This window comes from Mauremys reevesii, linkage group 21, assembly GCF_016161935.1.
Source record: "Mauremys reevesii isolate NIE-2019 linkage group 21, ASM1616193v1, whole genome shotgun sequence".
Lineage (NCBI taxonomy): Eukaryota > Metazoa > Chordata > Testudines > Geoemydidae > Mauremys > Mauremys reevesii.
This window is the reverse complement of record NC_052643.1, coordinates 13534778-13549058: the sequence shown is the minus strand read 5'-3', so window position 1 is coordinate 13549058 and position 14281 is coordinate 13534778. Positions and strand designations below refer to the sequence as shown.

General features: G+C 44.2%; 1 protein-coding gene across 8 annotated transcripts in view; it reads left to right on the top strand.

Annotated features, from left to right (window-relative positions):
* The window catches only part of TP73 (tumor protein p73), an 80096-nt gene that overhangs the window by 32225 nt on the left and 33590 nt on the right, over positions 1–14281 (top strand). For all 8 annotated transcript variants that reach the window (XM_039509433.1, XM_039509429.1, XM_039509430.1 and 5 more), the window contains one exon: positions 13172–13417. In XM_039509433.1, coding sequence (XP_039365367.1) covers positions 13172–13417 — 246 coding nt within the window. The remainder of the gene's footprint in view (positions 1–13171; positions 13418–14281) is intronic.

Sequence of the window (14281 nt, the reverse complement as noted above, 5' to 3'; positions counted from 1 at the left end):
GGAAGTCTTGGTGTTTTTCAGGCTTGTTAAGAATAGGTAGATCATCTCTTCTTGAAAAAAGGCAACCCAATGACATGAGAACATTGAATGACATAAGAATGACATTGGTTATTGGTGGGGGAAAAACCCAGGAAATCAGCCACCCATCAACTAGCTATTCTGTGGCTCTGAACTGTAAAGAACTTCCCAACTAGTGAATCATGTGTTCATATTTTCTTGTAGTTTACTGTTTGGTTAGTGGATCGTGAGTTGCTGTTTAGCTTGGATTGCAGCTTGGGGACATTTGTGTGACTACACTCTGGGAACTTCTCTACTGATTCACTAAAGGCAATCTGCTCTTTTATCTGTAAGAGATAATGATGTCATCCCACTTTATTCCTTCGGCGATGTTTTCCTAGACATGGTGAACAGTAACGCTGTGAGCTGAGCGTGCGTCTTTCTGCATTGTACTCGTTATCAACTCCAGTCCTTCAGGAGCAAAAGAAGGAAACCCTGTTGATGTCATATGGATAACAGACCTTAGGAGGAAACTAAAAACAACCCCTGCCATATATCAGAATCATGGGCTAGATAGATAGATAGATAGATAGATAGATAGATAGATAGATAGATAGATAGATAGATAGATAGAATGAATAAAGGCCATTTGCCCAGCTCCAGAGACACGGTATTTGAGTTATCCCAAAGTCACTTCATGCACTCATCAATGCAAATCTAGTTGCCTTATTCTGCTGATAAAAGGTGCAGTTCAAATGGCTTTTAGCTCCATTGATCCTCTCTACAAGCAGCTTTTTGGAATTAAATCCAGCTGAATTTAATTATGGAGAAGGACCCTCAGACTCCCCCTTGGTAGGGACATTTGGTACAGTCCAATACATCATTGGGCAAGCCTCAGCCTGCCCTGTGTTTTAATGAATAGTCATGAGGGAGAGAAAGGGGTGGGCCTGAGTTTTGTTGTTAGATGCAGATGACAGAACTAAGGGAGATGGAAAAAGCGAGAAAGCCAACAAACTGCAGACAGGTAGCCAGCCCAGCATCCCCGGCGCTGCCTCTCCCTAGTCACTTGCCCTTGTCTTTATGTTCCATTATCGTATATCGATTAATACCCTTTTTATTTTTTCCATCCTCCCCTGACCCCATGACTCCTGTGGCGGGAAAGTTCCTAGTTGTTTTTAAATTCCAAGAAGACTAAAATGCTGTATATTAGCGACCCAATGCAGCATTACACCACGGTAGGTGCTACCTTTTCTGAACAGCATTTGATTTATTATTTTTCCTCCAAAGGGAATGTCCTCTCCCCCAAGGCAAAAGGCTCAGCAGAATATTGCGCTCTCATTCTGTTTTCTTGAGTTTTGCACCTATTGCTATATGAGAAATGCCACGCGTGAGATTCAGTCCTCATTCAAGCAGGGTGCCCCAGTGCAAGAAGGGGCTGATGTAGAACGGAAGTTGGATGGTTGCTTGCTTATGTGCTTTTTTGCGCATGCAACAGATCATGTTGTTTTAGCACCAGGAGGCACTCATGTGTTCTGAGCATCAGGCAGGTTGCAACTTTATGTGCAACTCCAGAATGTTGCAAGAGGAAATCTCGCCAGATTCTACTTCAGGATGGGGTGGTTAAAATGTTGTCTACTTAGTTGGCATGTCTCTGGTGCACTCTCTGTATATCTAAGATGTGTGTTGTGCTTTGCAAAGTCTTCAGTGTGATTTAAATCTCTGGCTGAGGTAGCTGTTTGAAGCTCCTGAGTCCCACATGAATACATCTGTACAAGCCTCTATACCCTGCATTGTGGTTTCTCCTGTATCTTTAACTAACTACAGCTCTGAGCTACAGTTTAAAGAAACAGCCGGTCTTCAAACTTCTTAGCTGCTCAGCAGCACCAAGGCGCTGGTGCATCCTTCATTTGGGACTTGCTCATTTGCAGAAACCACGGGAACACTTGCATCTCTGTAATGCTGTGTGTGTGTGTGTGTGTGTGTGCGCGCGTGTGTTTGTGTCCCCAGATAGGTTTCCTCCTGCAGATTAAAGGCGCTGGGAGATTATGACAATTAGCACTGGACATGATTCTCATATATACATTTTCAGCATGGTCTATAAACAATATGATGCTGTTTTAGTCTACAGATTTTGTTTTTGCTGTTCTGGTATTCAGGATATATGAGGCAAGAGTGTCCTTAATGAATATACAAGGTGAAAGAAAGACATCTATCCCCAAATGCATTTCCTTTTTAAATAACAAAGAATTTTTTTCTGAGGGCAGTTTTCTTTTTGTATTTATTGATGAATAATTATACATATAGAGTGAAACAGTGTTGCAATTCTTGGTTGAAATTATTGAATTGCTTGTTTCTGTTTCCACATGTGGTGGCTTGGTTTTGCATTGTAATTCTGTTACTCTGTGTGCCATTATTACAGTGATATTTCTATTTAATGTTTACTTGTGAAGTTTTCTTTTAAAGGGACAGCACCAACTTGCGATCTAATCATTCTCAAAAAAAGGAATTAAAGTCATTTTGGGTACGACAGCTGCCCCTGAAGCCCACTGCTGACATGGGGGGATTTACAACCACAGTTTCCTATTTTAAAAATAATCTTGTTTTTTTCTCCTGTTGCTTTGTGACAAGTTCACACAATCGCCAGGGGAAACCAACTATATTGGGAAACTGACCATACCCAAAGTGCCTTTAAACGCACAGAGAAAACATAGTGGAGGGAAAAGGGGGTCAGAGAAATACTTTTGACTAATCTCTATGGACTATGTTTTGGCACCTTTGCTCACTGCGTGTATTTTGACTTTGTATTGATTTAATTTAATTAATTTACTTATGTCAGCTTATAGGAATGCTAAAAAGAACCCAATCTCTATGCTTTATTCACCCTGGACAGAAATTAAAAATATAGCCTAAATGCATCAATTTAAAATAGCTTACCACAATCCCCATCTCTCAAACAATTCCCCACCCCAACAATTACAATTGTAAATAGTTTCACAGATTAGAGGCAGAATCCAGCCCTTTGTTCTATAATCTGCGATGTTTCTGTAACAATTATAGGGAACACATTTTTGGGTAGAAATGTGAATTTTAAATGGATGGTGTGTCCGGTTCAATGTACCGATGATCACTTAGGTTGCTAGATACGAAGTTCTTGTTTTCACAAATAGAGTGGTTTACTTTTATCAGTGGTTGTCGTCTTTTGAAAAGAAGAGTGTCTCTCACACTCTGAGCAGCTGTGCTTGTGGCAGTGGCTCACTTCTGATTTATCTGCACGTTGTACATTTTTCTTGCACACAGGCACTGCACACGCTGGGACAGCTGGCTGGAGTGGATGTTGTACTGTAAATAGTTGCACATTATTGTTAACAGTTGCATATAATTAACCTAAAGGGGCAGCAAACATCCTTCTGAAAGCACTTACAGAGCATACAGAGCGGGTGCTTTTCAAGTTCAATATCTTACCCCTCGTTGTGGGGTATTTTGAAACATCAACAGTAATTTAGTTGCGTATCTATCTCCTGCAAAATGTCATGGCCTGAGAAAAGCTCATCGTAGACCAGGAAGCCTCTGTTTCATTGTGCTCTTATTTAGAACTGATCACACCTACTACACTAAAATTGTGTGAGAACATTCACACTGGTAGGCGCTGGGTCCTTTCTCCTGGCAACGATTTGTGCAAGGGACTTGTGTTTAGCTCTAAGTGCTACCGGTCAATGCTTTGCACACTGATGGGAGTGTAGCTTGCTTGCAGGTAGTGACTGACTCAGAGAGTACTTATGCTGACATTGTGAACTCCACGGTGAAGGGACTTTTTGCCATGTGTTTGTGACCAAGGAGGCATATGACTGGTCTTAGAACTATGGAAAGGCAAAGAATAAATAATAATAAGAAGAACACAAATAAAATATTGCCCAATGGAAAAATGATTCCCGAGAGCATGGTGTATGGCCCAAAGCTGAAAGCCTTTATTCAGATACTACTATGATGGGGATGGATGGCTAGAAAGGATTCCCTCTCCTATGCATTTCATTCCAATAGCTCGTAAATCCTCTGGGGAGCAGGGAACCTGGTGCCAGGGTGGCAGCCTTCGTAGAAGCAAGACAGGAAGTATCTTTGAGAGAGAGGGAGCAGAATGTGAGGCCCCTCCCTACAGGAGCAGTCCTGAGAGTAGAGAGGGGAGGTATAGGGTTGTCTTTTCTCTTCCTCCAGCCTCACTCCCTCACCTGCAGGAAGTGTTTCAGGAGGGATGTTCAGGAAGTTGGTCCGAAGTCACCCCCTGCACAGGAGAGGTCAGGTCATCTGGCTATGTCCAGGATGGGTGAAAGGTGGGCTTGGCTTTCCCCGTGGGGGACATATGGGTTGGGGGAGCTATAGGCTGGGGTAGCTTCCTGCTGCTCCCTCATTCCCATTACAGGACCTTTTACTTACGGGTAAAGTGAGGCTCAGTAAGGCCATGTCACACAATCACATGGCGAATCAGTGGTAGGGCTGGATATCCTCAGCCCAGGGGTCCTGACTCTAACCAAGGTAAACTTGCAACATTGTTTAAAAACTCTTCCTAGTTTTGTAGAATTTTGCAGCAGACATTTCCAACGGACCTCTGGTTTCTGGATTTCTGCAGGCTGCAGAGCTCTTGACTCCGTGGAAATAGAAATTGCCGAGACGGGAAATGTTTCATGTTTATTTCCCACTATTCAGGATATAACTACTGAACCAACACACACTTTATTCTTTATCCCCGATGATCAGAACACACATTGCTATTATTTTTGAAGGATGAATATTTATGTATGGAATGAGAACCCGAAAAATCAGTATGTTGGTTCATCAGTGTAAACCAGTTACTTTCCGTTTGTTCCTGAGAAAATAGATTTGATTTTCGTATTTGATGATGAATGTTTTTGGCAGGATGTTATCCTGGAGTTCATTTTATTACTCCGAGAGTAGTAAGAAACCAGCAGCTCTGTGCTTATCTGGCTGAACGTGCCATCATGGGCTCTGTGGACCGCTTTCCAGATATATTTTGATATCAGTCTAGATGAAGTTTTTTGTGGTTATTTCTGGAATTATGGATAGTTCATGAGGTTCTTGTTTATCTTGGGCAAACTATACAGCAGGAGAAACAGACAGAGGGTTTAATACACATATTTAAGGGGAGAAGAGAGATGTATTTGCAAACGCAAGTTAGATCTTGTTTGACATTCCATCAGTTAGTCACAGAATCCTGACAATCTTGTGGGAGATGTAGAGAACTGGAGGTCTTACTTGGAAAAGCTTGATAGGTTTTTTTTTTTTTAAGCGATTATACTGTAAACCAGTAACTTTCCTTTGGGTGAGGTTAGGCTCCCAAGTTAAAACATGTCTCTTGAGTCTGAAATCTGGTTAGTTGCAAGCATTTCAGACTGACTTCGTTTGGGGGGAGGAGGAGTGTGAAGAGCTGTGCCTGTTTGTCATGAGAAATCATGCTTTTAAAAACAATACATTTAACGACTTGTCATTTAACATATGCACATTTCCAAGTGCATATGTTAAATGAGCCATGATGTATGACAGCAAGGACAGTCCTTCCGCCCAGAGCAAAGGGGTTGGTTTGAGAACAGCTCACAATGGCCTCAGCAATGGAAGACTGGATGGTTCAGGGTAAAGACAGATGCTGATTTTCACATCTGGATCACTGGGTCAGGTTCAGCTGAGGCTGGGAGTGAGTGACAATAATTATCTGCCTGAGGGCAGTTTGGTGGCCTCTGTGTTCTGAGTTCAGCTATCAGCAGACTGCCTGAGCAGAAATACCGAGGGATGGATGGCTGAGGAGATGGACTTGGCCGGGACTGGGTGAAAGGAGTGAATGTAGGGACACTGAAATAGTAGTCTGTTCCCTGGACGTGGTTTCCTCAGAGGTGTCTTGGAACACATGTGCAGGATGTTATCTGGAGGAGGCTTGCCAGGACCGGCTCTAGGCACCAGCAAAGCAAGCACGTGCTTGGGGCGGCACATTTGCAGGGGCGGCATTCCGGGCATCTTTTTTTTTCGGAAAAATCCATCCACCAATGTACGGAAAAAAAATAATACATGAAGATCAAAAAAACTCCAGTAACGGTTATTGATTAATTAAATCAGGAATCATGATTATTTGTGTGTACTGTGCCGCCCTATAGGCGCCATTCGCGCCAGTTTCCGTGTCGCGTCGGTGCCAGTTGTTACTGAATTATTAAAAGACTACGCAAGTATAAAAAACAAAAAAATTCAGTTCAGATAAATTATTTTAATTTATGAGAACCTGGGCACACTGGAAGACCCTAAGGTTTTTCATTACAGTGTATAGTTGAACCCAAATTGTTTGTAATTGCGATTTTGTTAAAATTAAATGAGTACACTAGTAGGAAATTGTTTTATTTCACTAACTACAAATTCTCTGTTTTCACTTTTTTTAAATTTTAAACCGTCAAAAAAAAAAACAAGACCAAAAAAAAATTGCAAAGTGCAAACGTGTAAAAGCCAAAAAAAAGGGGGGAGGCAGCCAAAAATTGTTTTGCTTGGGGGCGGCAAAAAAACCTAGAGCCGGCCCTGAGGCTTGCACAGCTTATGCTGTTCCTGTTGTATGGATGAGCTCAGGCTTTGCAGTCCCACAGTAGACACTTTTGGGATCATTATATATTCACCTAAAAGAGACCCTGTGAAATTGAACAAGGCCCCAAGGCTGGTTGGAGTTATTACAAATACGCTCTTGGCTGTTCATGGTCTTAGTACAGTTGACAAGAATATGTGAGAAATTGCCATAAGAGAACACATGAAAAAAACCTATAGAATAATGGGTAAAAAATGTATAACTCTTTCCATTAAACATCACAGGGGGGAACGGTGGGAGAATTCTGTAAAGATTCTTCATGAGCAAATCTCAGAGGAATTCAGTGCTTTAATTCAATGGATGTGTCTCATGGCCACTTTGCTAGAGTGTTCAGCCATAGAGTGCGAAAGTCCTCAGCTTCTCCAAATGTAATAAATCTTCTACATGTAATAGATCAGGCTTCTCTCAGATCAAAATGATAATCTCATGAGAACAGGCTTTTCCATTTGTGAGATTTCCAGAGTGCTCTGACTACATCTGAATAGGAAACACCAGAGGAGCAATGCTTGAGGTAGAGAATTGAGGTATTTCTGCTCTGATCCCCAAAAATATGCTAAACGTTTAAAAAAAAAGTTCACATTTTTGGAGTTGGTTTTTTTTCAACCTCAGAAAAAGGCTGGATTTTGGTCTGAGTTTTGGATGTAGGATTAGGTCAGTTGTTGTTTTCCCCAGAGTGGTTCTGCTACACTTACATGATATTTAAGGCCATAGGATTTACCAAATAGAGGAGAACAAATTCCATCTTGTGCCATTGTGACACAGGCATGCCCAAACATGCCCTAACATGCCCAGGCAGGTGTTACACCTATGTCTGACCAGCTTCATGATACTTCACCAAAGTGAGGGAAAACTAAGAACTAGCTGATCGCCATGGTTGTTGTGAGAGGTTTGCACAGCTATGGTTTTAAGAGCTATGTAAAATGTAGAATACTGTGGTCCCAAACTGTTGGAGATGAAATGTCACCTGAGGTGGGCAGGGTCTCAGGTAACTCAGTCAAGAGTGAGAATAATCAACATCTTTGGACCCAGCCCAGCCTGGGAGGTGACATTCTGCCAGTGTGAGCATCCCACGAAAAATGGATCCCACCTCTCTGGACTGGACCAGTGCTGTTAGGACTGACCACTGGGTGAAAAATACTCTATTAGATTGGAAGGGAACTGGTTAATAAGTACAGGCTCTCGACTGCATTTTATATTTTATGTAACACTGTAACCTGGTGGTTCCAGTCCTTTTACTTGCATCCATTTTTGATCTTTATCTTAAGCTGTGCTAAATAAACGTCTGTCTGGTTTTACAGTGGACACGACCCAGTGCCTTGTGCTAAAGAGAGCACTAAACTGAGGGGAGGCTGGTGGATGGGGGTGCACTGCTTCCATGGAGGCAGCAGATCAGTGTACATTGAGGGTGTCCAGAAGATGAGGGACTGGGCACTCGAGTGTAACAAGGTGGCACAGGCTAATTGCTAGCCTGCAGTGGGAACGAGTGGGGCTTGCAGAGCCGGGAGCAGAGCACGGGAGGATTTTCCCCTTTGGGCACAGATAAGATTCTCTCATGCTGTGAGCAGGTGATAGTGATTCACACTGGACCCCTTGGTAACCCCAGAAGTGTCGCAGTCATCAGCTGTTAATGGAAATATTTGACAAGGGAAATTCAGAACAGATGCTGAAAACCAGCTTTATAAGAAGGCAGAACCTGGCCCAGTACATACAAAACAAGCCAGGATAAATCTGGCCAATTATCTTATTTTCACTCTGCATCAAAGCTGTGCGTTGGAGCGTCTCCCAAACCGCCAACTGCATTATTGCAAACTGCTAAAAGCCAACATCGCTTGTGTAAAATGAATTGTACGCCTGCCTCTGAAAGGTGATTGCAATGTTAATCCACTCTCACAAACCTAAATAGTGAAACTGGGTGGGTGTGTGCATGAGTGGGTGTGAAGGGGTGAATGGATGGATATGAGTGTGCATGTGTAAAGTGAGAAATAGGCCCTATTTGCAACAATGCTATCATCTTATCGGCGGGTATGTTAGTGACTTGGGGCGGGGGGGTTGCTCTGTGGGCTGTATGTACCAAGTTCACCACCAAGCAATTCAGGTGCTGATTGTGGTATTCAGGACATCCCATGCAGGGGAATATTTGCTTGCTCCAGAGTGGAGACCTTGTCAAGGATTCATTTACAGAGTCTGGCAGTACCACTTTGTATGGACAGAGGGCACTTTAATTACTCTTATGAGTATCTCGAATAAACGTTGCCGTTGTGTCCCTCAGTAAATTGCAACTTTTACCAGATAAAATTCTAACCCTTCCCAGGGCGTCAGTCTCATAACTTTCTACATTTGCCTTGGAGGAAATGCCACTATTCCCCCAAACCAAACAGCACTTTGTAATTGAAAAGCAGCCTTAAGTACATGAAAAATCTGAGAGAGGAACAAAAAATGGCTGTGAGACGGGGGTTGTTCCATGGTTTAACCAGTGGACTGGTGGGGCAGGCATGGGGTGTTTTCTCCAGTCCCACCCCCCTTGATATTTTTATATTTAGGAGTATTACTTTCTTTTTCAGTGTGATCCCACAAATAGAGCCAGTGTATCCACCTTCTCCCTGATTCTGAGGGTTTCCTGTCCCAGAGATGCATGCATGCATCTCCTAACAGAGACAGAGAAAGAGGAGATCTCATTTAAGAGAAGGATCCTTTGTCCTGTTCTGGTGTGAAATATTGTGCAACTCTCCTCTTTCTCATCCCTGTGAAATCAACAGGAGTTTGCCACTGACTTCAGGAGCAGGGTCTATTGATATATCTGCTGACACAGCCCCTTCTGCATAGCTTCTGAGCACCTGAGGGCTGTGATGAGGTTTGGTTGGCGACATCTGTGCCATAAAGCCCATCTGGAGGTCTGGATTGGCAGAAGTAACAGTTGTATTCTGCCCTGATTTCCTGGTCCTTATTCTTTGGATGGTCAGACCTAGATTTCTCCGGTTTGCAGCTCTCACCCATTCGGAATCATTTAGGCTTTAGTGTATGTTTCTGGGAGATAGCAGAGGGGGCTGCTTTTCAGACAATCAGTGGGAGATGATCTCTCCTGCTAAACTCGATTGCATGACCGGAAAGCTTTGTATGAGCACAGGGTAGATAAAGAATTTCTGTTTGTCGTTAAGTCCAAGATTTTCAACAGGGACCAGTGATTTTGAGTCCTCACGTTGAGACATCTCAAAGGGCCTGATTTCCAGAAAGTGCCAAGCAAGCATCCCCCTCTGAAAATCAGGTCCCTTTAACTCAGGCATCCACAATCAGTAGTCGCTTTGAAAATAGTATGTGGGGTGAAAGTTAAATCAGGAGGCAAACTGGTGTCTGTGGTGTCCCTTCAATGGGAGTTAGTCCAAAAACCAAGAAGTGAAATGTCACTCTGGGGCCTGGGAGTGGGCATCGCTGACATAATGGGGTCATGACAGGTCAAGAGCGAGGTTAATTACCGGAGAGGGAGAATGCGTGTGTGCGTGTGTCCATCTCTGTGTGTCCGTCTGGGTTAACAAGCAGCATCAGACTCACATTTTCACAGCTCAAAAGTGCCCCTAAGCAAGACACACAGTAATTTCTGTTAGCAAATGATTATTAAATGTCATGTTTAACAAAGAGACCTCATCCATTGAGGGAATGACTGAACTACAGCTATCAGCTAGAGTCCTTTAGAACAAGTGGTAGACATGGTGCTGGAGGTCCTCAGTTCAATCCCCAAAGATGATTCACGACAGTGCCCGCTGCGAATGAACCTCCAGCAAACCCCACCTTTGTTTCACTGCTACGATGAGGCCTTGCCATTGGCCAGCAATTGCATCTTCTTGCAGAAAGTCCCACCTACCAATCTGGGTCGTTTTGTCCAATATATTTGATTCAGTCGGCCTTATGGAACTGAATGCAGCAGCCAATTGCATCCTCCCCTCTCCCCCTCCGCCCCCTGATGTCATGGAGGGCAGACAGGACATGGTGCAGGATGCCTAGGAAAGGTGCCCCAGTAGGCGCAGCACTTTGAAAGGTCAGACAATAGGTGCCCAAAATCCAAGTGGCTGGGAAACTAGTGCTTAGAAGTCCGCCGCCCCCTGGTGCTTAGAAGTCCCAGAGCTGTCCATGCAATATATCACTACTCGCTGCGCTCCCCCGCAGGGAAATGCATTCTGTCCCGCTTTGGAACAGTGGTGACCTTTGCTCCAGCCTACCCTTGACTTTGTTATTAGGCTGGCTGCCAAGGCTTCCCTGGGCTGAGCCCAGAAGCTGTGTTTTGCAGCATGTGTGTACATGTACACACGTCGCTGTCTGGTTCTGGGCACGCTGCAGTTACCAGGAGATAGAGACTTTTCAAAGTTATTTTCTCCTAAATTTCTTACAGCTCCCGAGTGGTCTCCGTTGCTTTGGGGGCAGCGGAATCATGGTTGTGGGTTTCACCCACAGGTTGTTCCAAAGGGACTAGAGTCAAGAGTTTGATGATTCTTTGCGATCCCTCAGTATCATCTGCATGGGCTACGGCTGGGCTTTTGGCATTAAATGCTGTCAGTGGTGTCAGACTAACTGCGGGGAGCACAATCAGCCTGCGATGTGATGGCAAGCGGAGGAAAGAGACACATGACGAAGAGTTTGTCTAATCAGTGTCACTCTCCTGATGGGAAGAATTGGGAACAGCTAGAAAAAAAATGTGGGAAGTTAAATAAATCTGGGAGGGGAAATGAAGAAGGAAATTGCCCGAAGGAGGAGTAAAGCTGAAAGAGAAAGGAGGGAATGAAAGAAGAAATAAGGTGTATTCCAGTAGTTTGGATAATGATATAAACTAAACATGAGCCACAATTGCTAACCAAGCGGATGTGACGGGTGAGATACATGTAACTAACCGGCTGGCCCCACAGCAGCTTATTTGTTGATGTGTCTGTGTTCAGCATAACCCAGCACAGCTAGTTTATGGACAGGAATCAAGCCCATGAGTCCTGACTCCAGCCCTGTACCCTGGTCACCAGACCCTCCTATTTCCCTCTGTTATCACTTCGATATGTCTCCACAGTGCATCTGCGTAGATAGCAGATTGCCACAGCCCAGCCTTGCTTCCCGGAGCTGATAACAATGAATCCACTTGGTGGGTCATAGCTTGAAGGCAGCTCTTTGCAGCGGAGTGGATCCTTTTAAAACCCTGTGCTGGCTCCGTGTGATACCATTGCTAACGGAGCGCAGCGTGTGCATGGAGACTGGAGCCATGGGCTCCGCACTCACATTCCAGCCACCAGAGTAATTCATTCAAGGTGACTCTTCTGGAGTGAAGTGGGGAGCAGGGAGTGTTTTACTCCACACACGTGAGCATTTTGTTCCTGAGTACTGGGCATGCATGTGCTTTAAGGACTCTCCTCGCTCTTCCAGCCTGGCTCCGTCTCCTGATGGAGTCTGCAGTGAAGGCACAATCCTGCACTTGTGGCATTTCACTGCTTTGCTATGGGAATACGCACATACGCACAGGCATCACGGTGGGATCCGATGGGAGGGTAGATGGGTAGTGACTGGGGGGTGGAAGCCCCTGTTTTTACACACAGGCATCTCAGGCAATGAACAAACCCTGGGAAGAAAGATAATCAGAAAGGCTGGAAGGTAAATTCAAGGCTTCAGCATCAGTCTCTCTTCAGAACTGATTATTTTGTTTTCAGTTTACTAATCAATCTTTCTTTCTTCTATGAAATAGTGTAAAGTCTGGCTACTGCTGAGCTTCTGGGATGGGGCTTCTCTACAGCTAAGGTGGGCCCAACCTACAAAAGAGATCCAGAGTTCAAACCCCACAAAACTTAGGGTGGCTGGAATCTGGGGGTTTGGTTCAGCCCTTTAGAAAGATAGGAGCCATTTGCAACGTTTGGTTCCTGGCCTGAGTTCCTGTGTGAAGTTTGGGAGTGTTTGGCTCAGGCTTGGGGGTTGGAACTGAAAGTTCTGAGATTTGAAATGGAAGTGAATGAGCCCTTACAGAAAGGTCCCTGATGGAACCAACAGGGATCTATAGAAATCCCTCTGAACATCTCCAGAACTTAACAGAGGATGAGAGCCTTTCCATCACATGTGTTCAGGCATCCTATGGAGTTCTGTAGTATTGGTGGATTCTGTAGGGTGAGCTCTAAGATTATTATAATTTTCTAGTCAATAGGCCAGTCCCATAAGGGGAGTAGCAGAAAACAGCAAATATATGTCTCTCCCTAGCTAAGCGATGATTTCCCTGCTAGTGAAAGAGGTGGTTTTACACTGTTAAGTGCACTGGCAATCCAGGAATCTTGGCACCTGGCTGCCTCCATTATGGATGAAGCTGACAAAAGGGGGTGATGTCAATGTGTCAGGTTTTATCCCTTTCACAAGTGGTGACCTGTTTTAAAAACAAACCAACCCAGAGGAGGTATTTCAGCTAACGTTCCAGTGTGCTGGCCCTTTAAGGAGGCTGTAACAGGACACCTGAAGTCCTGGAGAAGTGTAGCTGAGATTTCATTGTTTCTAAACTGGCTGATGTTTTCTTCCCCCCCCTCCCCTTTTCCCTTCCTCCAGTCCCAGTTTAATTTGCTGAACAGCAGCATGGATCAGAGCATCGGCAGCAGAGCAGCTTCCACCAGCCCGTACAACTCTGAGCACCCCTCCAATGTCCCAACGCATTCTCCCTACTCGCAGCCCAGCTCTACCTTTGATGCCATGTCCCCAGCTCCTGTCATCCCCTCCAACGCTGACTATCCTGGGCCCCACCACTTTGAGGTGACTTTCCAGCAATCCAGCACAGCCAAGTCTGCCACTTGGACAGTAAGTTGCATGAGTTCTTCTTGACTTCAATAGAGAGATGCATGTGTGTCTGTAGAAATGTTTGCAATGAATCTGCATCAAACCCTTTACTGTCTCTGTATCAATTCACAGAAGGATACACAGTGCATGTTTATATGCCGCGGACGTTGCAATGTCAGCTGCAAAATGTGTGGTTGGTTGATAGTCAACAGAGGGTATTTTGGTTGCCACCTTTAGAGGCAGCAAATATAACTCAAGCCTGACAAGCAAAACTTTGGGAAATAGCAGGGTTTATTTTCAGGATTTATTTCCAGACACAGTAGAACCCTAAATTTTTCATATTTTTTTATTTCTGTTGATTTGTAATAGCAAATGAATCACTCACACTCTAGGAGCCCTGATGAGAATTAAACTTGCAGCCACAAAAATATCATTGAGCAACGTCACATAATAAGAAAAATGAACAGGGCAGTCAGTAGATAACACAGTTGCATACAAGTACCCAAAAGCCAGCCACTCAGCCCTATCAAAGAGACGGCTTTCACAGCATGTCTTGAGGTCAATGAAAAGTGTCATCTCAGCAGAACAAGGGACATGGAAATTACTGAGAGAAGAAGGGTGCTGTTTTTCTCATCAGCGGTTAGGTCCTAAATTCACGTCATAGGGGCTTTTGCATAAGCATGGCCCATAAAGAAAAAAAATATTTACACTTATTTATTTTTAAAACATTTCTGTCCTAGACCTTTCTCTGGAAACAAAGTATTCACAGAAAAACTCCCAGTGCAACTAAAACACCCACTCAGATCCCACCCACCAAGAAACGCCTGGGAAAATAGATGCATCTTATAGACAGAACTCCTTTCCCTGGGGGAATGCCTGCCAGGG